We start from the raw sequence: 23,225 nt of genomic DNA on the forward strand, positions 1-23,225 counted from the left end.
TATACTCATATCCTAGGTTAGAGTAGACCAATTTACACTTAGAGTATCTTCAATCAAACATTTCGCGAATGTATCTGCTGTACCAGATTCATCTCATGCACGATGACAGGTAGCTCATTCAGAGAAATCACATTATATACATTTTATACCTGACTAACTAATTGACTGAGAAAGAATTGTATATAAAAAGGTGTTTACACACTTGTCCACCTATTGATACATATAAATGATAACAATCCAAAGATAAACCACTTTATACGTGATATTTTCGCTGCGAAGAGAACAGAGTAGATCGAATTTGTGGAAAAAGAGCACGACACCTTTTCTAATTTAGAACTTATAGATTATTAAATATAGATAAATATGGGCTGGGTATGATAAACGATGGTATATGTTATAAAGCAGCTAAGATTAATTGTTTTTCTCCGACAATCCTACGGTCACCGCAGCCCTCAATTCCCTGCTTACCATTCTGCACCTTAGCGCACGACACACGGTATCCCTCATTTGCACATCCTAATACAACTTCTCAGCCAAGAGCAAAGCAGCTGTCAAGCCAGCCGCCAAGGCTCTACCCTGTAAGTTACCAGAGATCTCAAGCGCATCGACGAATGCAGTTGGGGCGGCAGAAGTGAGAGGGAGGATGAGGAGCGCAAGTCTGATTAAGGCGAATGCAAGTGGGTCGGAAGTTGGTGTGGGTGGGTGAGAAGCTAAGATCATATTAAACAAAACAACAATCAGCTTGTGATCCATTATTGTTAGGGAATTTCCAAGGCATGCTTATGCTCACATTGATATCTCGTATGAGCACCTGTATGTCTAGCAGTACCTTTTTGAGGAACGAAGGAAACTACGGTGGACAAGGCCAAAGGAGGCAAAACGGTCGAGAAGAACCTATCGAAGTAGTATAGGTGTCATCAGTAACCTGTCTTAAAAACTTGTAGTTGGAGTGGACGGGTTGATGATTGGGTATGATATTCGCATAAACACTCACCACCAAGCGACAGCTGACCACACATCAGCCAAGCCAAATGATCTGATTTCAGGTAATCTGATATTGAGCGTGGCGCTAGGCAACCAGAAGAAGAATACGTTGAACAACGAAGAAAGGGTCCCGCTCTCTCCTACGGTAGTTCGGAAGTAGTACGTGTGGTCGTAAAATTGGATCACGTGAGTGAGGAGGAAGACCAGTTCGACCGATAGGGAGGTTAAGACGAGATGCTGGGGAGTGGAGAGGAGCTATAAGTATAATGAGATTAGCACCGAATTTCAGATTGAGAGAGGATGTGAGTATACGTAGACAAGGTGATGAGGGAAAGTAAGAAGTATTTTCGTTTATGACACCTACATCTCTAAGATGTCTAACAGCATGATCTACCCTCAACTGACCATCCTTTGTATATTTGATCAACGAGTTCGACGCCGTGTGCAATTGAGTGGTCAAGCCTCTTTGCACTTCTGTAGAAGGTACGAGAGCTTGTGAAACTTCAATAGCTTTATCTTGTATTTTCGATCTGATCATGCACATCACTCTATCAGCTTATATTCTATCACATACACAATGATTCGCGAGCTGATACTCACAGAGCGATTGGGCTCTCCGGTAGAGGGACATTGGCGGCATCGATGGTAGCTTGTACTTTATCGATTGCTTTGTTTATTGATTTCCTACTTGATTTGGCGGTAGAGACGATTTGGGATTTGACATCGGCTGCTGTAGCTGTGATTGTAGGTGACTCAGAATCGGAATCAAGTGGGTGGGTTCCGGATCTATAAAGCCAAAACAGAAAAATCATACGTCAACATTCATCAAGTCCTGCAATCCTAACGTTGACAGCCCAAAGTTGGGTCAAGGAGAGCGAACAACTTACGCTCTCTTCTTGTAGTACAACCCCTTGTATCTAGCATCTTTAGACAAAGAACTTTCGTTTCTATCCAAGTGAGCTTGGATGGTCTTCACCAAATCGGCCACTCGCGCTTCGGGATCAAAGATACCTAAAGATTCGGCAATCTCGACCAAGTCGGATTTACGTTTGGAGCCTAATGCGCCGGTGAAAGTACTGTTGAAGTGTAGTAAGAATCAGTACGGATGCATGATTACAGAATGGCAGTGAGACGATATGTATGCATAAGGCGGGAGTAGATTAGTATGAATTCAGAGCATATGAAGGAATGAAGGATGTGGAGTGATGTAATGTTTTCATTCCGACTGGACTCACGCCATGATGACTTGATGTGGAGTGTGAAGTAATGTTGATGTTGATGGGAATGAATGGGAAGGAAGTAAAACAAGGGGAAAGGGGGATGGTAGGGTATTTAAGGTATGTTAAGTAACTGATGAGATGGGTGGATGGGATGGGATGGGATGGTTATTGTGGGGAAGAGTGGTATTATTGACAATAATAATGTTCCTTGATGTTGTTGTTGTCATTTGTTTATAACCAGCCACCCAAAATCATATCATTCGAAAATAGAAGTTACGTTGAGTGATCTTTCCTTCTTCTTTCGGCTTTCGCCACCCGCCTAGGTTGATCAACGCGTGACGTCACAAGTTATTTTCAATTCAAGGGCTTCAAGATTTAAAGATACCTCCCCCTTTGTTTCTTCTACATGGAGATGAAGCCGATCTCCACTCTCTGATGCCGGTACACGTCGAAGAGCGAGCGATGACATGAACAGCTCAAAGTTGAATCGACACCTGAAAGACAAAGGTAAATTGCCTTCGACAACGATAGCTTGTACCACACCCCACAAGGACCTAACTAATCATGGCTCACGCTCACCCCCACCCTCACCCTCATCCACCAGCAGGTATGCCCGGCCCCGGTCCAGGTGGACCACCAGGAGGTATACCCGTCAATCCAGCATTGTTAACTCTCCTCGATTCTCTACCTCACAAAGATGTCCCTTTCGCACTCCAGACTATCCAACTGCCCACTCCGCCGAACGTACCTCCTCAGCAAGGTATAGTCGTGACATGTCCAGAGCATGGTCAATCCTCATGTGAAGAGTGTAATGTCGATTTCAACGCTTTGAACTACATGCACCAGTTCCTCAGATCTGCTCCTCCAGAGGCTATACCCCCTCCACCGACTGTTCAACCACCACCTCAGAGGGCGGAGATGATCAAGAATCTGAAGGAGCAAGGTAATGTAAGTCAAATCGTGATCATATCCTACCCTGCTGTGTCCATCGGTCTAAACTATACTCACCACTCGTCCACTTGATATCTGGGCTCTCGATTATATCATACATTACCATCGATTGACTGATCATGTCATTTATATGGTTTTTCCAGACCGCATTCAAATCACAGCAATTCCCAAATGCCATCCAAGCGTACTCGAAGTCAGCAGATATGGCCTTATCGAGACCACCATGGGAACTTGCCGCTCTGTCGAGGGATGAAACTGCTATAGCGTTGTGTAATCGATCGGCCGCTTTTGCATTTGTGAATGCTTGGTAAGTGTATTGTCCGTCTGTCATTCAGCCACGTCATCGCAAATGACCATGGCAAAGAGATGAGGGAGTGATTGGAGCTGACACATGCTCTTCCATCTCAGGGCAAACGCTTTGGCGGATGCAGAAGCTGTGGTGATACTGAAAAGACCATGGACAAAGGGGCATTTCAGGTTAGCCATAGTCATGTCCCATATCGATATTTCGTATATGATATAGCTGACATCCATCTTTTATTCATATAATAGGAAAGCCCGTGCATTGGTAGGATTGGAAAGGTTCGAAGATGCCAAACAAGCTTTGATTGATGGACTGCAGTATGAGCCTAATGATAAGGTGGGTTTGATTTTAATCTCAGCAACGACACTCTCATCTCTCTTACTCCCAATTATCCGATGATCGATTATCGCTCTCGAGGAAACATATCGCAGGAGCTCACCTATCTGATATACATCTAAATAGGAACTGAACAACTTCCTCAATGAGATAGAAGAGAAATTACGTCAAGCCGAATCGGAAGATTAGGTAGTTCACAGACATATAGCATCATCACAAATATCATCATACATACCCATTCCGCTGTTCTTTATACCCTTTCATACAGTAAGTTATGATATATCCGACCAAAAGGCATTACATGTATTGTATATATACCCAGCGTTTATCATTATACAGATCTAGGAGGAAAGGGAGTAAAAGCAGAATTACGTTTAACATTATTTATATCAATACTGATCTATACATTCTCAAAAGCCATCCGAAACCCCCCTACATTTGGATCTCCTACTGATTTGACCTATCTCGACTTCCACGTCCCAGAGCAGACCCGTCACTAATCCCTCGAAATAGTAATTTTCTTTCTTGTGTAAGGGACAAAAGGCGAACCGTAATTCAACGTACTAGCATAGTACTTGTCCATGAACAAACTTTCAGTACGTAATGAGAGGATCATAATGAATATCAATATAAGGAAAGCGATAGCCCCAAGGCGCAATTTGGGAGAGTTGAGTAGACATGTGTTGGATCCAGAGACGACGGAGAACATTTTGGAGATATCTTGGGCAGGGCCGAGGATGTAGGTGTCTGGACTGAGAATCTCGTTCGCTATTCGCTGAGCTGGATAGATCACTGTTGTTTTCAGGTGTTTGGGTTTTATACTCTCGTAAGTAAGATTTTTGCGCGATCTCAGAGTCGTAGATCAGTCAATCAAGTCAGGTCCATCAGATGCATAATGTCTACTGAGATCTTTAAGATGGCTTCGAGATCCGTCAATCATGTATTATTAACATCGTTCTGAACACAATGACCTTTCTCTGATGACGACACACTCGGACATGAAAAGAGATATGGTTGAAACGATGTTGAAAAGCTGTCTTTGTATGACCGGACCAAGAAAGGAAGGGTGCATTGTCTGATACAACTTCCATTCATCCCATAAGGTCATTGCATATATCATCCGATTTCTCTTGCCAGTTGGTAAAATGAGATAAACTTGTTATATCAAGTATACGTTCATGATCTATACAACATGTGATCCTATATACAACTTTTAGATGACGTCCATGTTTCCTATCTGTCAATAGCCTATTGGCATTGAACTGTCCTGCTTCTAGATTCTGGCGTCACGTTATGATAACCAGTAATAACAGAATCATCAGTATGACAATTAATATACCTATACACCAGCCTGACTTGGTTTCTACGACATTATCGACATCAGTTCAATTTACTGTTTCGTAGTAGTCTGAATTGCACTTACCTTCATTACGCCTTATGAAATCTGACATTGATTTCTGGACTTTACGGAGTTTGGTATCTGTCGAATCTACGCGATTACCCAGATCATCCAGCATCCTATTGATTGGACAGAGAAAACGATTAGCTTATATCAATCGTTTTAATCGTTGACCGATGCGTTGGAGAGCAAGTCGAGAGACCAAGGATACCAATTATGTGTTTATGCCTTGGACCCTTTCAAGGAAGCGGTACTTGTCGATTTGTGAGGATTGGACATGAACAGAGGTCGAGACACTCACTCGCTCTGCTCTGCTACTTCACTGCCTATCAGACCCGCTTGACTGGCCAGCGTATGGAGTGTACCAGATATAACACCTAGTGTATCGTCCTGCCTTTTAACGAGGAGCTATATTTCCCACAGAACAGAAGAAGATATCAGATGCCATCATTTCAAACCACCTAATTCAAGATATCTTCCGTATGATGGACTGAGAGCTACACCGGACTCACCTGCTGCTGCTCCGCTTCCCATCTTTTGGCTTCCTCCATATCATCCCCATCATCATCATTATATCCCCTTTCCAAATCTATATCCGGATTATCCTTGTACCTTCCATTCTTATCGGATCTCACTTTCGCTTTTCCTTTTCCTTTGTTAGGTGTCACTCTTGATTTCAATCCCTACTCAATAACAAATCCATTAGCTTGACACATAGATGCCTGCAGGATTAGCAAGCACAAGCTAACACCAACTCGCTGAAGGAAGAACAAAGGGGAATTCAGTCTTGAATTGGAACTCACTCTTATATCCTTCTTCACCCTCTCGACAAAACTCCTTCTATTCCCTACTTCATCAGGTGATATCCCCCACCTATCACCCATACCCTCTACGACCCTCACGCTCTCCTCCAGATCCTCCAAATCACCCTCGAGGATCTGAAGGGTATTTTTCAACTCCTCTTGAATTTCATAATATGTTGAGGACGATGGGTCGGATGAGCCGTGGGCGGATAAAAGGTCTGGTAAGGTAGAGAGGGTCGATTCGATCTCTCTATGGCACAGCAAAGAAGACAAATCAGATATTGACAGAATAAAGTGAAGCGAGAAACTCCGAGACTCACCGCTTGACGTCTATGTATGGATCTCTGGACATCCTGTGCAGTCTATCTTTTATAGATATTCGGTCCTCAATGAATCTTGAGATTATTTTTTGCTGTATGTGGGAGATATTAAACACTTTTGCTCTTGTTCAGTTGTTCAGTCGTTCAGTCGTTCAGTCAGTGGTAGCATCGAGTAAGTGTCAACACAACGTAACACGTGTCCACTCTCCCACGGTAGCAACTTAACCTCTCTCTCCCACCATAGACGACTAAGTTACGGGTAAGTGGAGATCCATCCCAAGGTTGGTCTTCTCTGTCTGCTGAGTGGAAACTACATATAGAGATACATCTTCCATACCTGCTGGACAAAGGATGTACAAAACATGATCCAAGAGGAAAACACACAATATCAAAAGAATATGATATAAAATTATAAATTAACGAAAGGAGAGTACATTAATTGTCCGTTTTCATCCTCGACCAAAGTGGAAATGACATCTACATTCTACACTCAATTAAGATCGATTGAAATCTACATGATTAATATATACATAAGCTTGTACTCCTTCTTTGTGTTATGCAAGTATATATAGTAATATCGAAGATATATGTCTTACTGAAGTCAATCGATCACTCTACTAATCCAGTAGGTACCATATCACCTAACCCCTCAAAACCCACTACATACCTCTTCTCATACCCATACATCCTCCAATCAACACCAGGCTCTCGTCTTACAGCTAAATAACTGAATGTGAGGATGATCAACAAAATCGTCAAAACTGGTATGACTCTTCTCAGCGTCTTTAGATCCTTGGCTCTTTTCATTCGATGTTTAGGCGAAGTCGTCACTTGAGGTTCATCATCTTGCCTTCGTAGGAGGGCAAGGACAGTAGATCGGGCTTTGCAGATTGATAAGCTGATTGATAAGGAGGTAAGTTGGTAGGATTCTGGTATTTCAGAGATCGGCTCGAATGAGGAGGAGGAGGAGGAAGAGAGGGGAAATTCATATATTGGTGAGAGGGGCCAATCGTAATGAGACATTGTGTGTGTGTGTGTGGTGTAAAGGAGTGTATGTTAGTACGGGAGCTAGGTGATTAGATAGAACTGCAATGTAGGCAGTATAAAGGGTATGTGCAATAAGATGATAGAGTGATAGAGGATCAGTCAAGTGGAATGGGTGTCGGATGGTACATATATATACATCTATGTCTTGCGTATGAGCACCTCCTATAGCTATAACACTATATATTTCTTCTCTTAAGCTTCGCACCTTGCTCTTCTGCCTCATCTCTGACCTCACTGGACTCAGAAAAGACGACGATGAACTCTATAAGTAAGCTTCATGTCTGTGCGTCCCAACAGACAATAACGATTTTACGCACAAACAGATCCTCAAACAGCTCCTTGGACCTTCTTTAGAAGTGTGTCTCACCACCAAAAGCAGTCATCTAGCCTACTATGGGAATGTACAAGAGATTCGACAGCAGCATGCTCTCGCTCGTATTGTCTTGAGTTTCATCTTGATACTCTGAACAATGGGAAATCTTTTCCGGCTTCGTTTCAGCTTTGAACAGAGACAATTTCAGGAACCGGGTTTTTTCCGGTTGCCGATTGCCGGAGAGGACAGGTGAGACATCCGTGCGTGAAACGTGAACAATAGGAAGTCGGATCACGAACATGGAAATCAGAAAATCAGAAAATCAGAGTCATTGCTTACTTGCAGATGAATATAGGAGGGGCAAGGCCTATGATTGAAAGTAGGATAAAAACAGCATGATAGTCTTGCGATGGAAAATCGCAGCTGGGTCCCTCGCTACCTTCTATACAATAGATAAACCAACATCATAGACTCGTTTGAACCTTGTCTCATATCCTTCAACATATACCATGTGTACGAAATTTACAACCAAAAATACGATTACACCTCTTCTCTCGCAGCTATCCATGACCTTTCCAATGCAATAACCCTCCATCACCCCATCTAGCTCTCGCTAACAATCCCTCATTCTTCTGTCCATCTTTCCCCTGTCCTTGTCCAGCGGTATCGTCACCTTCAGGACTTAACCCTAACGCGCCTCCTAGTCCAATGCCCGTGTTCGACGTCGACCGATCCATACTCGAATTCGCATTGCTATTGGTGTTCGTATTTGTATGAGTATTGGTTATACCCAAACCTTCCCTTATACTTCCCAATTTGGCTAGACTAGCATACGTCACTCTCCCCCTTCCTCCTTCGGAAGTATTGAGGGAAGGAGGTGAAACAGGTGTGATTATATTGCCTCTTGCGAATCCTCGAGTAATTGAGGGTGAAGGTTTGGTATTTATGGATATCGAATAATAAGGTGTGGATATCCCTCTATGAGCAAGACACGAACAGGAACATGAAGGACATGTCATGGGCGTTGTGATGGGTGAGAGGAAGTAGAGTTTAAAGCATTTGGAATGTAGTTTGTGTGCGCAGATGGAACATCCCATTGATAGCCCTGGTCAACAAAACAATTAACGACAGTCAACGGATTGCACTTTTCATTCTAAAAACAGAAATCTAAAAGAAGAAGCAAGGAGTGTCCTTGTCGTACTCACCTTTTATAGGTAATCTACAGTAGGAACACAATGCCTTCTTGGGCTGTTTATTACAACTTGGACAATTCCCTTCTATATGACCCGAACACGATATACAAACTATCAACAAGGTCATAGTCGGAGTCAGCCAATCTGTCTGATAACATGAAAGACGATACAATAGACCCACCTTGAGCATGGGAATGTAATCCGTTATCGTCTAAACTGATAGAACCGGTTTTCCGTTTTTCTTCTAACACCTTAACTCCACTTGCAGCTTTACTAACACTCCACAAATCGGTGGTCTTCGTGAATTGGTAGTTCATCAATTCGGTTCGGACTTCAAGCAAGTTCATACGTAGTAAGAAATCAGCATAGGAGAGTTTCCAAAGTTCGCATTGGGGTCTGATATCTTCCGAAAGGAGGGAAAGTGGTGGACTAAATTCGTATATTCACATATCAGCCGAGTTCGCAAGCTACACCTGATGGGTGTCATACACGAAAAACTAATAGGACATGCTGAACATGATTGTCGATATATGCAGATCTGACTCACCTATCGTCCCTTGGGAAATCCAACCTTATCGCACATCCTCTAATCATCCTCCTCCCTGGAGCTCCTCCCATCGATCCATTCGGGGTCTGTACATCATATCCGGCAGGCGTGTTATAGCCACTCGAATGATGTCCTGTCGAAGGCGGCGGAGCAGTCCCCGCTCGAGTCATCAATCCTTTACCTAGAGGCGATGCAGACCCAAAGGAAACCTTGTGTTTGTTCGTGTTCGTTTCACTAGTATACGACCTTTCTGTACCAGAGCTTTTGAGAGGTGTGATGACAGGTGGAGAAGCAGATGCCGAGATAGACTGTGCCATTTTGGGTCTAACAATTCCACTGGCATTATCCTTGTCTTTATCTTTTAGTCGAGGACTATCCAGTTTCTTTGTACCTCCTACAGCTACTATACCCGACCCAGATGCAGGTGTAGGTATGAACACGCCTCCAGTAGGTGAAGAAACATCTTCGTAACTGTAACTACCCGGAGTTTGGATCTGGCTTTGGTTTTTTGAGAAAGGCAAATCCGAAAATGAGTTTCTATCTTTAGGAGTTAACGCTCCCCTAAGAGATATTGCAGAAGGATTTAGCATCTGAGACCAACCTGAATTTCTAAAACTCGAATTGGTAGTAGGGCTATGTGGTAGTGAACCACCTCCACCGGCCGTGCGTTGTCGAGTGGGGGTTATTTGAGAATGGGTGAATCGAGGTAAGGTGAAATAATCTTGTTCTGGGCTACGACTGATTACAGTCTCTGCTGGTGGAGGGATATATGTTGTCCTTTCGTGGTTCAGCAGTATGCAAGATACCAAGGCGAGAAGTTGGAAATTCCTCTCGGCAAGTAGTACCGCGAACCTGTGTGATGTATTCATTCAGCTTTATTCGTTTTTAGGATCTTAGGAAACATCCCTTATTGAAGCTGAAGGCAGAGATGGTCGACTTACATCTGATCAACTACTTTCTTCTTTCTCACCATCGACCTCTCCCAGTCATATCTTTCCCTCCTAACATCATTCACCTTAGCCATCGGTGGAGGTAGAGCCGAGTAAGCCGGTGGTGCAGGATCAGATAATACTCCTCTCAGGGTTGACCACACTTCAGCATGATCAAGTTTCTTCGCATCAAGTGCATGTCGAAGATTATTCTCGAGAGAGGTGGTACTGTAAACTTTAGCCAATCCAGCATGGAGTTGAGAATAGTACGAAACGTCATGTATCGTCATCGTCGATCCAGCTTGGACCTGCGTTGGAGGGACATTCTCGAACTTCTTCAAACGCGGTTTATACCTTACTGCATTCCTTTTGTGGGGGTTTTGTAATCTAGCCAGGGCGGTGATGGCTTTGATCATCGGTGAAGGATTGATATCTCGAGTGATTGATGGCGATCTGGAGGTTATTCGTGTCCGCGGTAAAATAACTTGTTTAGGGAAGAAACAGACTAGTTGGCCTATAGGATTGAATTAGACAAACACCATTCAGCATTTGATGTACCTTCTAGCATGGGTAGAGAGAAACCTCACCATGAGGACCGAAAGTAGCACCACATGTCCTGATCAACATCGGAACATTGCCCAGTCTCTGATTCTCCACGCCCTTTTCACTCTCTGAATCACTTTCCTCGTCAATCAACCTTCTTCCAATTCGTTCATGTGAACCAAGTAAGAATCCAGTCGTGGAGATTAGACATTGCCTATTGTGCGCTCGTCTTTCTTGGATGGTAGTGACGATGATCTGTCTCGTGATAGGTGATACAGTGGGATTTCTTTCCAATTCGAAAGTAGGGATTTCAGGTCCGAAGGGGTAATTCGGTGGGAAAGACCAATGGATTCTGATGAATGCCATCCTATCGCCATTCGCCCAAGGTCCTTGCATCGACATGGTCAATCTACGTTGAGCCAGGTCGATCTGAGAAGCAAAAAATGTAAAAAATGTCAATATCTCATATGTTACTAACACGGGAATGAACAGCATATCATGATCTTACCTTTTCAAAATTGATTTTAGGTCTAGGAAACAACTTATTCAACCACACCAATTCGTCTTTCAACGTTATCCACTCGGTCCTAGTTCCTTCAACACTCTGACCTCTACTCCTACTTGGATTTCTACTGACCGATCCAATTCTACTTGGTACAGTCGACGCTTCAGGTGATGGAGCAGTCTTGACCACTTTTGTTAACCATTCCAATTGATCCATTCCTCTTACCTTATTTCCACCTCTCGTCATACCAGCTTCATTGGCTTTATTTTGATTTTGGGTCAATTTCTGTCTGGTTATATTACTTGGATTGACGACCGGTGGTGGTAACTTTACATTGTCTTCCACATCTTCGGAAGCTGAAGGATCAACAGTATAAGTTACGTCTGCTGCACCCCTTCTTGAAAACAACATATCGATTGTACTACCATATCGATATCCTACTTTCTCCATTGTACCACGTTCGACCGGCCATATACGCAAAGTACGATCCTTGCCCCATGTGATTAGCTGGAAATCCCTATCGTCGAATGAGGCATCGTCTCCACCTCGTACACGCCAAACGAAGTCTTTCACGACATTCTCATGTCCCTCGAAGCGTTCTACCGGCGTATCATCATCTGGAGCGAATAGCTCCAGGGCCTGTTCTCCTCTTTGTGGCAAGGACAGGACACCTCGACCGAAAGGTAGATTACGTGCCCGCCAGACGGGATAGGAAGTGGTGATGATCGAAGTGGGTTTATCGGGTGGGTTGACATTTGTAAATGGATCAGAGTCGATGATGCTAGTTGAAGAAGAACGCAGTTCGGGAACGGTCCAGAATTTGATAGTCTTGTCTGATGTCATATGACGGACAGCGATGTCAGCGTACTTCGAGTTTGACGTGGGAGGGAAATACCCACCAAGTGAACAAGTAACCAATTTCTCCCTATCCCTTCTATCCCAATCTATACCATATATCTTAGACCCATGCGCATTGATAGTAGTGAGCGGTACCGAACCTTTCTACTCGACAATCCAATGTTATCAGTGATCCTCCATGACCTGTCGTGGATAAAGCACTTACTCTATTATCCCAAATCTGCACCAAGTTGTTATGAGCCGTCGCCAATATGAATTCATTCCTCCTGTTCCACTTGACCTGCGTACCTGCCGCTCCCCACGCACAAAGACGCATGAACGGTCTATCCCAACACCTTAAATCCCATCCTCGTATCCCCGCATCCATCGACACGGTCGCCATGAGGTTCGGATTGAGAGCATGCCAATTAATATCGGTGATTGCTCGAGCATGCGCATCGATACTCTTCTTTAAGGATTTCTGGGCACCTAGATCCCATACGAGCAGTTTTTGGGATGAGGTGGACAGTATGAGATTGGATGTTGCGGGATGAGGGGACCATTGGACGCTGGGTCGCAAGATTAGTTAGCAAGTCCCCACGGAGATCCAAAGAGAATTCTCAGCAGAACATCCGCATCAGGCCACAGGTATAACATGCAGTTCGAAAGGGGTACTCACTCTGCGATCTGCCAAGTCCCGCCCTGCGGTATAAACCTCGGTGCATTATTGAGATTTACCAAATCCAAAATATACAGACCCTTTCTCGAAGCTAGACAAACATCTCGACTATTCGGACTGATCGATATGGATCCTACAGGCTGATTGACACTGATAATCGATCCTTCCTTGAAGGGATCAATTACCTCCTGGCGGATGGTTAGAGAAGTGGGATTACGATGCAGTCGAGGTCGGAAGGCTGTATAGGGCGAAGAGAGCGGTGAAGGATGAAAGGGGGCCGAAGAGGATGATCGTCGAGATGCGGTTGTAGATGATGGTGACGATGGGAGGGGAACTTGAGCGGGTGATAGCATTGTCTATGAGATCATGTTGGATGGGATCATGAGGGATCATCAAAGGAATGAACATGAGAATGTGAAGATGAACATGGGATTGACGACTCTCGTAATTCGGGGTTTGGGTTCAACGTGAATTGGAATTGACCGAAATCAACGTACAGACATCTCAGTTTGTTATTCCTTTCCATTCAGCCTCATTCAACATAATCAGATCATCAACTCTTCGTATAGTATCCTTATTCCTGCAACTTGCTTAGACACGAAGAGAAGCAAGATAATCCGATAGCTTCGGTCTGGGTGACGTGGCTGGAATATACAGTCCATCCCGAAGACGAAGACACCCCACGAGATGTTACCTCTCCCATCCTCAACATCCAAGCGGAATCGAACGTATTTCCCATCCCTTCCAGCAAACCACAACCATAACCTATCCTCTTCTCAGCAGATATTACAAACACTTCGATCACGTACTCGTCTGACCAACTTGGCGGTATTCTTACTACTATTCTGCCTATCAGGATCACTAATACTCAATCTAAATTACCTTCTTATACCTTCATCAAGCACATTCAACTCATCGTCCTCTTCTAGGCTCAGGAATGGTAAGGTGAATAGTAAAGGATGGGACGACCTAATTACTCCCTCTCAGCTGAGGTCCGGTATACCGCTCTCTATAGAGACTACCATAGAACGTGATTCACGGTATAACGATTTAGACCATCTGATAATGGTACCAGGACATGCTATTTGGCTAGGACACGATGCGAGTAAAGTGAATGAGAATGATGATTGGATATTGGAACCTATGCAGAAAGGTGGGAGTGTCAGGACGTATGTCAAACATATACAGAGGGGCGTGGAGGAGCTGAAGAAGGATAATAAAGCTCTACTAGTGTTTTCTGGGTGAGTGGTTGATTCTCTTTTCTGTTCTGGGTTATCATCCCATCAAGTTCTCAACGAAGATCACAACAGACCGACCATATCAATACCTACTATATTCAATATCCACTTCAGCACAAGTAACTGACTGTGCCGATTTTGACTGTTTGAATATGATCATGGCGATGACACAGTGGAGCAACTCGTGTCCCACCTTCCCCACCACTTCCAGAAGCTCTATCATACCATAACCTCGCCCATGCCCTCGACCTCTTACCTTCCACTCCCATACCAGCCGAACAAGGAGAATCCAGAACCCCCTTGTCGTTGAATCTGCGAGCAGCGACCGAAGAGCACGCTCTTGACAGTTATGAGAATTTGTTATTTTCCATAGCGAGGTTCAAGGAGGTTACCGACAGGTATCCTAGGAGGATCACCGTTGTGGGATATGGAATGAAGGAGCGTCGGTGAGCTGTCTTTCGCTTACGGGCACTTCTGGGCATGTCTCAAGATGAAAAGAGTGGTATCGATGGATGGCTGATTTTATACGTGAACGTCGTATTGCAGGTTCACCAATCTTCATCGGTCAGCACTTTCATTCCCCCTCACCAACTTCACTTACCTAGGGATCAACGATGACCTACCCGATTTATCTAAACATTACGCAGGAGAGTTGAAATTCGGTTTCAAACCATTCTTAAATTCTCCAACAGGTTGTCATCCACCTTTATCAACTAAGAAACTCTTACGAAATCCATATATAAAATATCATCCTTATCATATTTCCAACCCCCAATTAATTGAATTATTCGAATGGTGTCCCCCTTTACAGGATCATAAAGAATTTGATTCGTTGGATGATTATAGGGATGTATACGGTACGAGCTTTAGTGGGAGATTGCCTTGGAATAGTGGTGGATCATCAGTTGATGATGAACAAGTCATGTGGGATAGAGAAAGGGATTGAGCTAGATGGAACTTTGTACAACCTTAGATCGACTATATAGCGATAGATTAGGTGGATCGATAGTGGATTGTTAAGCATTGATACGATACATTCTGTTGACATAAGCATGCATCTCGACATATATCCAATACTGAGCACAGAGATAACACATCGCCAAGTTACAAGTCAGAATCGAGATTGTCTTCATAGAAAGCAATTGATCATGTCACATAATTTGCATATACATCATTCGTATTGTCATAATTTGGATCATCCTAGTCGCAAACCCTATGGATATGGATAGATATTTGTAATGAAATATGATATGAACTAAAAGCCAAAGCAAGAAACCGTACGATATATAACATAAAACCACGATATAATTATAACACACATAAGTAACGAGAGATTATCTCTTTGACCGGCAAAGAACAGAAAAGGCAGTAAGCAGCAAGACACTTTTTTGTTTTACCCTTTTCCATTTTCTCGATATACAAATATCAACTGAAACTGACCACTTTCTCTTACATTTCCCATTTCCTATCCTAGGCGGTTACGTCCACAGTTTCTACACCTTCACCTTCAGGCCAGAGTTTATCTTTACCTCGAACTTTGATATCTTGGTACGGAGTCTGTTGTTCCAATTTCACACAATCTCGAGTACCCAAAACCAAAAGCTCGAAGAAGAATGAAGAAGCTGCTCGTTTGGTGGACTAAATCACCAAAACCCAGAATGTCAACACATTGCAATCAATCGTCCTGTTTCAAAATGAAGACTCACCTTTTCAGCCAACTGTTCAAACGAGACCACTTTATCTTCCTCCTCTATCGCATCCAGCTCCTTCCTCAACAAGCCCATAGCCATACTGGTGTTCTTCGAGAACCCACTCGCAGTCGTCTTCTCACTCGATTTGGTAGGAGTTGACAATTGACTTTGACTCAATTGCGAGAACTCTTCCCTTGCTGCAGCAGACGTTCGAGAATCAAACATCGATAAAAGGAACTCTCCAGCTTCTCCGCCATATTGAATTTCCCTGGCTATCGATTCCGCTCTGGAATATGCGATCGAAGGTTCTCTTTCTCTCGGTACGACACGTTCGGCACGAGGTGTAGTAAGGAGGGGTTCTTCATACGGTAAGTTTTCAGGTTGGAATGCGAACGAATCGTCACCTCCCATACCTTCAATTCCGTACCCTGAAGGCATCTCAAATGGAACTTCACTCCCCCTCTCAACCCTTCTTAAATTTTCGATGTCTTCCTCTTCCTCTTCTCCTTGTATTCTAGGTCTCTTGGACGCTCGTTCGCCTTCTTCCTCTGCACCTCTACTTCGACGAAGAACGTTGGAAGGGAAGGTGAACAGTTCAGCTAATTCAGGTGCTAATCCTTGAGGTCCAGCGAAAATCATATTCTCCCCACCGATCCTGATGATAGGTAAGAAGTGGGATGAAGGATCGGCCATGATCTCTTGGAGTCTGACAGCTTCGGGATCAGAAGGAATATATCGTTCTTGGCCCAGTATAGCTGATAGGTCTCGTTGTTCATCGGGAAGTTCGAGTTCGGCATCAGCTTGCACGAGTCTCTGTTTCTTAGCTTTGGAAGCTGCCTGAGGGACAGCAGCGATTTGAGCGGCAATATCGGCTGAAATAGGTGGTGGGGAAAGAGGAGGTGGTGTCGATAAAGCAGATGCTACAATAAAGAAAAGAAAAACCCGGTTAATATTTGTGCGGAAGTTCACTATAGGAACAGCAGACTTACTCTCTCTCCTTATTCTATCATCTTCTAGAACTTCCAATTCAGGTAGTGGCAATGGTTGATCCAGATTCTCAAAGTCTAAACCAAGATCTACCGGTTCGATCCCACCGATATCACCACCTTGTATACTACCTAATCCGACCGACTCTCTACTCGCTCCTCGTTGCTTTGCGCCCAAACTTCGTTCCCTACTATACCTAGACATGGGAGTCATCACATCTCTTCCAGCTTCCATTGTTATGTCACCTTCTCCTTCCAGATTCAACCCTAGATCGATCCCGGAGAAATCATTCGAGTCGAGAGCACTTTCACCAAGATCTTGAGAAGCTCTGGACGCGGCAGTTGATCCACCGTATATGGACGGTGCGGCTGGTCGACCGAAATTGTATGCACCGAATTCACGAGAACGAGGTAAGTTGATAGGAGGTTCTGCCGCTGAGGTGGTTTCGGGGAGGGTGAACGATGGACCTGTCCAAGTCCAATCTAAGAAATCAAATTCGTTTCGTACATCCGGGAAAGTAATGGCATTTTTGGACGCTCGTACTTGATCTTCGGGTAAATCTACCATACCAGGTCGGAAGGCCTTGGAAGTAGGACGCGAAGCGTAAGCACCAGTGGATATGGGAGCATAGCAGTGGCATCATACGCACAAGTGATATACGTTCTCTAGCTTCCTTACAATCATCAAACAGATATCCAACTTTACGCGAATAGATCCTTACGACACCCAACATCAATGGTCCAGACGATCGAAGTGGTTGAGCGGCATCTTGAGTCAATATAGCATCTATGGTCGAGCATGCAAGCGTCAGATTCTATTGAAACGCTCAGATGTGTAGGAATCGGCTGCTACTCACCCACACTTTCCCCTACGTCCACACCTAAAGCTTGAGCTTTACTCAACTTCTTCTCTTGATGGGCAGACAACCAGATCTTGGCCAATGGACCTGATTTGACGAGCTCGTTCAACAACATCCTCCCTTCTCCCTTCTCTTGTATGTATATGCTATGACGATGACAAGAAGACGGTATGACAAGGATATATATACGATAAGATCTACAAGGAAGTCAAGGAAGATCGATATGGACCTTTGAAGGAAGTTGAAGCATGAAGCATGAATGATGATCGAGACATGAAATGTTCAGGGTAACTCATACGGTCGAAGTAAGACGCGTTCTGTTCAGCCACCCCGTGAATGACTCAACCATGCTTTGCTATACTGTCAGTGGCGTGTGACAGGACGCGTGTGGCACGAGATCACCATCACTTAGATGCCATGGTTGCAATCGTCACTACAATTGACATGTATGTAGGTTACCAGCTACCACGTACAGTACAATGCATGCATGCTCAAGGCAACAAGAAGGAAGAGAGCGAGGACCTGATGATGATGGACTGTACGAGAGAGATGTACTCAAAAATGCAAAAAACTACAGCACTCGGGATTCCCAACTGGTCCCCCACGTTGGTACTAACCGAGCGACACCCAGGTTAATTGCGCGGAGCTGACGGGACGCGATGTTTTCTGAGTTCTATGGCCGTAGATGGAAGATTGCGAATGTTGGAGACGCTATATACCGTAAAACAGAATGTTGGAAACGTCGAGAAATGCATATATATTCGATTTGTAGAGGAAGTGTGCACGATAGAATATCACGATATATTAATCACTTCCAAACCGTAAAGTCCTCTTGCCCATTCCGAACCTTCATTTATTGAGGGTGAAGACTATCATTCCTTGGATCGTTTGTACCACTGTTATCATCAGCATTTGAGGTCGTATCTGAATGACTAGTGCCACGGAGAGTTGAGAATGACCTCTCAGCGAATCCGAGATCGTCATCTCCATTGGCTACCACTCGCTCAAGTGGAGTAATTCTTCGTCTCCTCGACGTGGAAGGTGTTGGCGTAGAGCATTCTGCCGCTGCAGTACCATTAGTGAGATTAGGGACATGATGCGATTTGACCGTACAAAGGTCCATTGTTTTCGACAAAATTCTTGTTCAGCATCCTACGGTGTCAGATCGACATTCGATTACTTACTCGTGGAGGTCAGAGAAATTTCAAGATTCTTTCTTCTCATTCTGATTTGCACCTTTAGTCGCAAATGTGTACGTATAGTGATCATCAGGCTTCGTCCTTAAGAGATAAGTCTTTATGTATATCTCGGAAACCCAGTTTGAATATGAGACGATTCTCCAACCCACTCCAGAGAGGATGTGAAGATAGGTTTAACCATCATATCCGATCACTTCGGGACCTACCTCCTTCTTCCATTCCTTACGGTCTTTAAACGTGATCCTCATTCGAATCCTGTAAATTCAGCGGATGTAGAGAGCAAAAGAAGCGTTGTTAATTGAGAATTCCACAATGGCTATCATGAAGCTTCCGCTTCTCCCAAAGGATCGAACTGTAGACTGCCGATTCTCCCCCGCGTGCAGCGGGATCCGATCCTTCTAGATGGTACAGCAAAGGACAACAGCAGAACCCTATCTGGAAAGGATCTCAGAGGACTGATACGGGATTTTGCTTTGGCAAGACAGAGCATGCATTCTTTTTCTTAATATCATCTATACACACAAGGATAGAAACATAAGTGTGTATGATATTTTTTCCCAATCTTTCCATCAAGTCAGAACATATTGAGGATTGAAGCCGAATAATTCGAGGGTGTATCGCTGGACGAAAATGTTACGCTTCATCAAAAGATTCTTCTAAAGCAGTATCAAGTCCCATGATACCCAATCCTTTTCGGCCAGAAGTAGCACCAGGAGAGACCAAGTCATCTCCTCGTCTTCTAGGACTGGGTGGTGACGATCCTGTACCAGCGGAGAAAGAAAACCTAGGACTGGAAGGAGTCGAGGGACTTGTACTACCTACAGAAGATCGTCTTGCATTACTTGCCATGGTAGAAGAAGTATAATGAGGAGCGATCTCTGAACCACTGTTAGATTCAATGTCCGATACTCTTCTCTTAACCATACCAGGTCGAGGTAACTCTTCGTCTTCGGTGTTGGTACTGATCGCAAGTCTGACACTGCTCCCTGTGGCAGGCTCAGGACCACCCAAACCATATTTCTCTTTGAGGTTCTGATAAACTTTCGAAGCTGTCAGACCATCTTTACCTACGTAATTACGATTTTTGTAAGTCGAAAGTGAGATTTCATCTTGTCGTCTTTCTCTTTTTGAGATGGTGATGTTGTTTGAAATGCTGGTGGTCAATCTTGAGGCGAAAATGGCGTCTTTTTTTTGAAAAAAAGGGTAATCCTTAGGATTGATTAGCACAGTGCGAGGTACTGTATATAAATCAGGAATTGTACGTGTACGGTAACGTTAAGCTTGGGCGCGGTCTTACTCGAAAAAACGTCCATCACCTTCTGTATGAAAGTCACTCACGATCAACATCCTCTTGATGAGGTCTCGGTGGTCTAACAGTGGAGCTATTCCAATCTCCTACTCCACTTTCATGATGGTACCCATCAGGGTAGAAGGAGAATTTATTACCACCACTGCTATTGTTACTCATATCAAAGCGTGCTCTTTTCACTGTGTTTGCAGAATGACTCACAGATATTTCTGTGATAATTAATTCGATATCATGGGCTTTAGGTAGCAGTTTTATACCGTATATATAGGATACTTTGCACATTTTAGCAATAGAAGGTACCTACGATAAAGTACTGGACCAGTGCAGAAGACCCCTGAGAAGCCGATACTGTACATTTCAAAATTCACTTATTCGCTTGACGTTGAAGGTCAGATGAAAGTAAGTGAGTTGCATACAGCTCAGATGATTCTCCAAATACGTCAACATATATATCTATGGTTCTCACCTTGACTGTCCGACTGAATGATGCATCCACGAAACTATGTACAGTACTTGGTCAATGGAAGGTATCCTTTATATCTCATTCTAATCCCCGTTCAAGATATTTCGCGGTTTCGAGATAGTTTTCGGATCATTCATCCTGCCCTACTGTACTGCTGTATTCGTATTCGCCTAGTATACACCAGGCTTACAGACTGTATGAAGCGAAGATTTAAGCGCGATACGACTGCTGGATGGATACCAATAGATTTTGCCGAAAGGCAGCTTCTAACAGCAAGGTTTGAGATCCCGCACATCCGGAGAAGGCCCGTCCGTACACATCGGATTTGCATAGATTGATATTCTCCACTTTGTCTAGTTCAAAGTTTAATCTACTGTATGTGAAATTCACTGACCCGAACATGCACAGATCGACTTCAGTCTTGATCGTATCTCCTTTTCGCCTTCCTTGCCGAAGGTAGGCTTACTTGACGAGCTTTTAGGTGCACTATTTTCCGCACTATCGAACCACCTTTTACCTGTTGTTAAAATTCGTATTCCAGTGTCTCCCCTTTCCCAATCTTATCCAATACGTCCAAAACAATCTTAAGATCCCTCCCTTTGTCAGTCAAGTAATTGCTAATTGCCATCCTGATCGCACCTTGACCCCTCCAAGAGGTAGACGAGACGTATAATTTCCTCGTGTCATTGATAGCTTTTGTCAATTTCACTGAAGACGAGAGATCGGATGGTGAGAAAGGTGATTCTGCAGTTGGACAGAATAACACGATGTTTGATGGTATGATGGGAGTTTCACCATCGTCCGAAGAGAGGTAGGAGGGAGATGGGTTGAGGAGTTTGTAGTATTTTGATTTATCGATGTATCGCGCGATGGAGCGGGCGAATCGGATGTTTCTTATAATTATGTCTACATAGGACGATGAATGTCGGCTAACATACCTCCATATCTTTGGAATGGACCGCCATTACTCACCTGCATAACCTTCTTTACCCAAACTCAACAAACTAGCTAACAAAGGCAATGCTCTAAACCTCCTTGAGTTCTCGATATTCACAAATAACGGACTGGGTACATCGGCTGGTAGAACTGTGCCTTCGAGCGTATTCTCATCATCAGGGGCTGGAGTAGAGGTGAGAGTAGAGTTGGAAGCTAGGTAGGCTGGTGCGGAAGCGGAGGGAGGTTGGAAGACGTTGGTAAGAGAGAATACGTGGCGGGTATAGAACAAGCCACAATCGTATGGCACCTATCTCACTGAAGTATCAGTATGCATCGTCTCCACTCATGAGAGATAAGTTCGAAAAATCGCTCACATTTAGCCATTTATGACCTGTATCACACAGAGCGAATTCAAATCAGCAAATATTCCAATGGCGGATGAACGATTTAGCCAAGCTCATAGGTAACCCAAATGAATGAACTCACCATCAAGTGTTAGACTATCCGCTTTATTCATATGCTTAGTGTACTCTGATAATTCAGGCATCAATCCTGGGAATCCACCAAAAGCTGATATCGAAGAACGATCAGCATGATCGCGAAATTGACATTCTCTGTCAACCAAACGTCACTCACCCCCATCGACATGAAGCCAAGCTCCGTATTCAGTTGACAGCTCCGCGATCCTATCCAGACCCTTACCAAAACCACCCGTATTCACTTCGCACAGGCCATAACAGATGATCACTCCTCTACCGACCTCTTTCTCGACTTTCAGCCTTTCCTCAAGTTCCTCCAAGTCGAAAGATAGCTCATCCTCTGGATCCGAAGGTACAGTCTGGATGACTCTCGGTCCACCACCCAGCCCCACTAGAGACGCAGCTTTTGATATAGAGAAATGTGGATGTATCGATAAAATCACGATCGGCGGTGAAGGGAGTGTAGGCGATGAAGGAGGTCCGTCCCTTGCCCAGGAGTAATCTGAGGGAAGGTGAGGGGATTGTGATAGCAGATGGTCTCTTGCGCAGGCTAAGCGATCATAAGTTATTAGCACAATTGTATTTGATACCGAAGGAATTTAGTCGTTTCTGACAGTCAGAAGAGACCAGTGTCCATCCCGTAAATGTCTGAGCAGAACTCACCTAATCCCAAGATATTACTAGCCGTAGCTCCTGTCGTAATCGTCCTACCCAGAAAAGTACTTCTTTTAACATCTAGCAAATCCAAAACCAGTTCTAACGCCCTCTGTTCAATGGCGGTCGAAGCAGTCTGCTGATGCAGATTCACCTGAACGTTCTCATCATAGCTCGTAGACAGTATATCAGCTAGCTGAGCAGCGGGAGTCACTCCTCCCACTACAAATCCACAGTATCGAGGACCATTTTGAGCCTGTAGTATACCGGGTAGTACCTTATCTATCAAGTATGAAGTGGTATTTGAGGTGCCAAGACCCTTTGCCGGTAGGGATGTAGGCAAATTGGAGAGAGTCGATTGGATGGAAGTTGGAGATGGGAGAGTGGGTAGCGTGTCTAGTGACTGTTGACGGTTCAGGATGTGGAATATCACCTGGTCTAGGGACGATTGGAATTCATCTGGTGAAGCTAAAGATGTCATGATGGGTCAGAGTGACAGA

General features: G+C 44.1%; 10 protein-coding genes and 1 non-coding gene across 11 annotated transcripts; 2 read left to right on the forward strand and 9 right to left on the reverse strand.

Moving 5' to 3' along the window:
- Positions 1–516: 516 nt before the first annotated feature.
- Positions 517–2,224, reverse strand: I203_107532 (uncharacterized protein; the record flags this gene model as incomplete). The annotated part of the gene is made up of 7 exons (XM_019145611.1): positions 517–710; positions 791–894; positions 995–1,239; positions 1,349–1,514; positions 1,585–1,770; positions 1,872–2,060; positions 2,220–2,224. The coding sequence occupies 7 exons, from the start codon at positions 2,222–2,224 to the stop codon at positions 517–519; spliced, it is 1,089 nt and encodes a 362-aa protein (XP_019005430.1).
- A 544-nt stretch (positions 2,225–2,768) lies between these two features.
- I203_107533 (uncharacterized protein) lies at positions 2,769–3,984 on the forward strand (the record flags this gene model as incomplete). The annotated part of the gene is made up of 5 exons (XM_019145612.1): positions 2,769–3,152; positions 3,299–3,462; positions 3,564–3,632; positions 3,708–3,795; positions 3,922–3,984. The coding sequence occupies 5 exons, from the start codon at positions 2,769–2,771 to the stop codon at positions 3,982–3,984; spliced, it is 768 nt and encodes a 255-aa protein (XP_019005431.1).
- Positions 3,985–5,081: 1,097 nt separating this feature from the next.
- On the reverse strand, positions 5,082–6,349 carry I203_107534 (uncharacterized protein; the record flags this gene model as incomplete). Its single annotated transcript, XM_065518208.1, has 6 exons — positions 5,082–5,158; positions 5,219–5,313; positions 5,496–5,602; positions 5,707–5,877; positions 5,998–6,247; positions 6,318–6,349. 6 exons carry the CDS (start codon positions 6,347–6,349, stop codon positions 5,082–5,084), a joined length of 732 nt encoding a protein of 243 aa, XP_065372938.1.
- A 577-nt stretch (positions 6,350–6,926) lies between these two features.
- Positions 6,927–7,340, reverse strand: I203_107535 (uncharacterized protein; the record flags this gene model as incomplete). Its single annotated transcript, XM_019145614.1, has 1 exon — positions 6,927–7,340. One exon carries the CDS (start codon positions 7,338–7,340, stop codon positions 6,927–6,929), a length of 414 nt encoding a protein of 137 aa, XP_019005433.1.
- Positions 7,341–8,237: 897 nt separating this feature from the next.
- On the reverse strand, positions 8,238–13,263 carry I203_107536 (uncharacterized protein; the record flags this gene model as incomplete). Its single annotated transcript, XM_065518209.1, has 10 exons — positions 8,238–8,782; positions 8,883–8,981; positions 9,052–9,299; positions 9,418–10,269; positions 10,359–10,860; positions 10,934–11,318; positions 11,398–12,227; positions 12,294–12,396; positions 12,458–12,800; positions 12,911–13,263. The coding sequence occupies 10 exons, from the start codon at positions 13,261–13,263 to the stop codon at positions 8,238–8,240; spliced, it is 4,260 nt and encodes a 1,419-aa protein (XP_065372939.1).
- Positions 13,264–13,597: 334 nt separating this feature from the next.
- I203_107537 (uncharacterized protein) lies at positions 13,598–15,094 on the forward strand (the record flags this gene model as incomplete). The annotated part of the gene is made up of 3 exons (XM_019145616.1): positions 13,598–14,151; positions 14,322–14,594; positions 14,695–15,094. The coding sequence occupies 3 exons, from the start codon at positions 13,598–13,600 to the stop codon at positions 15,092–15,094; spliced, it is 1,227 nt and encodes a 408-aa protein (XP_019005435.1).
- A 524-nt stretch (positions 15,095–15,618) lies between these two features.
- Positions 15,619–17,800, reverse strand: I203_107538 (uncharacterized protein; the record flags this gene model as incomplete). The annotated part of the gene is made up of 5 exons (XM_019145617.1): positions 15,619–15,786; positions 15,855–16,759; positions 16,829–17,408; positions 17,476–17,612; positions 17,683–17,800. 5 exons carry the CDS (start codon positions 17,798–17,800, stop codon positions 15,619–15,621), a joined length of 1,908 nt encoding a protein of 635 aa, XP_019005436.1.
- A 454-nt stretch (positions 17,801–18,254) lies between these two features.
- I203_107539 lies at positions 18,255–18,369 on the reverse strand. Its single transcript, XR_002021885.2, has one exon. It is a non-coding gene; the product is annotated as a 5S ribosomal RNA (ribosomal RNA).
- A 169-nt stretch (positions 18,370–18,538) lies between these two features.
- On the reverse strand, positions 18,539–18,808 carry I203_107540 (uncharacterized protein; the record flags this gene model as incomplete). Its single annotated transcript, XM_065518210.1, has 1 exon — positions 18,539–18,808. The coding sequence occupies one exon, from the start codon at positions 18,806–18,808 to the stop codon at positions 18,539–18,541; it is 270 nt and encodes an 89-aa protein (XP_065372940.1).
- A 709-nt stretch (positions 18,809–19,517) lies between these two features.
- Positions 19,518–20,352, reverse strand: I203_107541 (uncharacterized protein; the record flags this gene model as incomplete). Its single annotated transcript, XM_019145618.1, has 2 exons — positions 19,518–19,951; positions 20,223–20,352. The coding sequence occupies 2 exons, from the start codon at positions 20,350–20,352 to the stop codon at positions 19,518–19,520; spliced, it is 564 nt and encodes a 187-aa protein (XP_019005437.1).
- An 827-nt stretch (positions 20,353–21,179) lies between these two features.
- On the reverse strand, positions 21,180–23,206 carry I203_107542 (uncharacterized protein; the record flags this gene model as incomplete). The annotated part of the gene is made up of 6 exons (XM_019145619.1): positions 21,180–21,562; positions 21,629–21,899; positions 21,967–21,983; positions 22,079–22,162; positions 22,229–22,621; positions 22,735–23,206. 6 exons carry the CDS (start codon positions 23,204–23,206, stop codon positions 21,180–21,182), a joined length of 1,620 nt encoding a protein of 539 aa, XP_019005438.1.
- Positions 23,207–23,225: the final 19 nt, after the last annotated feature.

This window comes from Kwoniella mangroviensis, chromosome 2 (genome assembly GCF_000507465.2).
Source record: "Kwoniella mangroviensis CBS 8507 chromosome 2, whole genome shotgun sequence".
NCBI lineage: Eukaryota > Fungi > Basidiomycota > Tremellomycetes > Tremellales > Cryptococcaceae > Kwoniella > Kwoniella mangrovensis.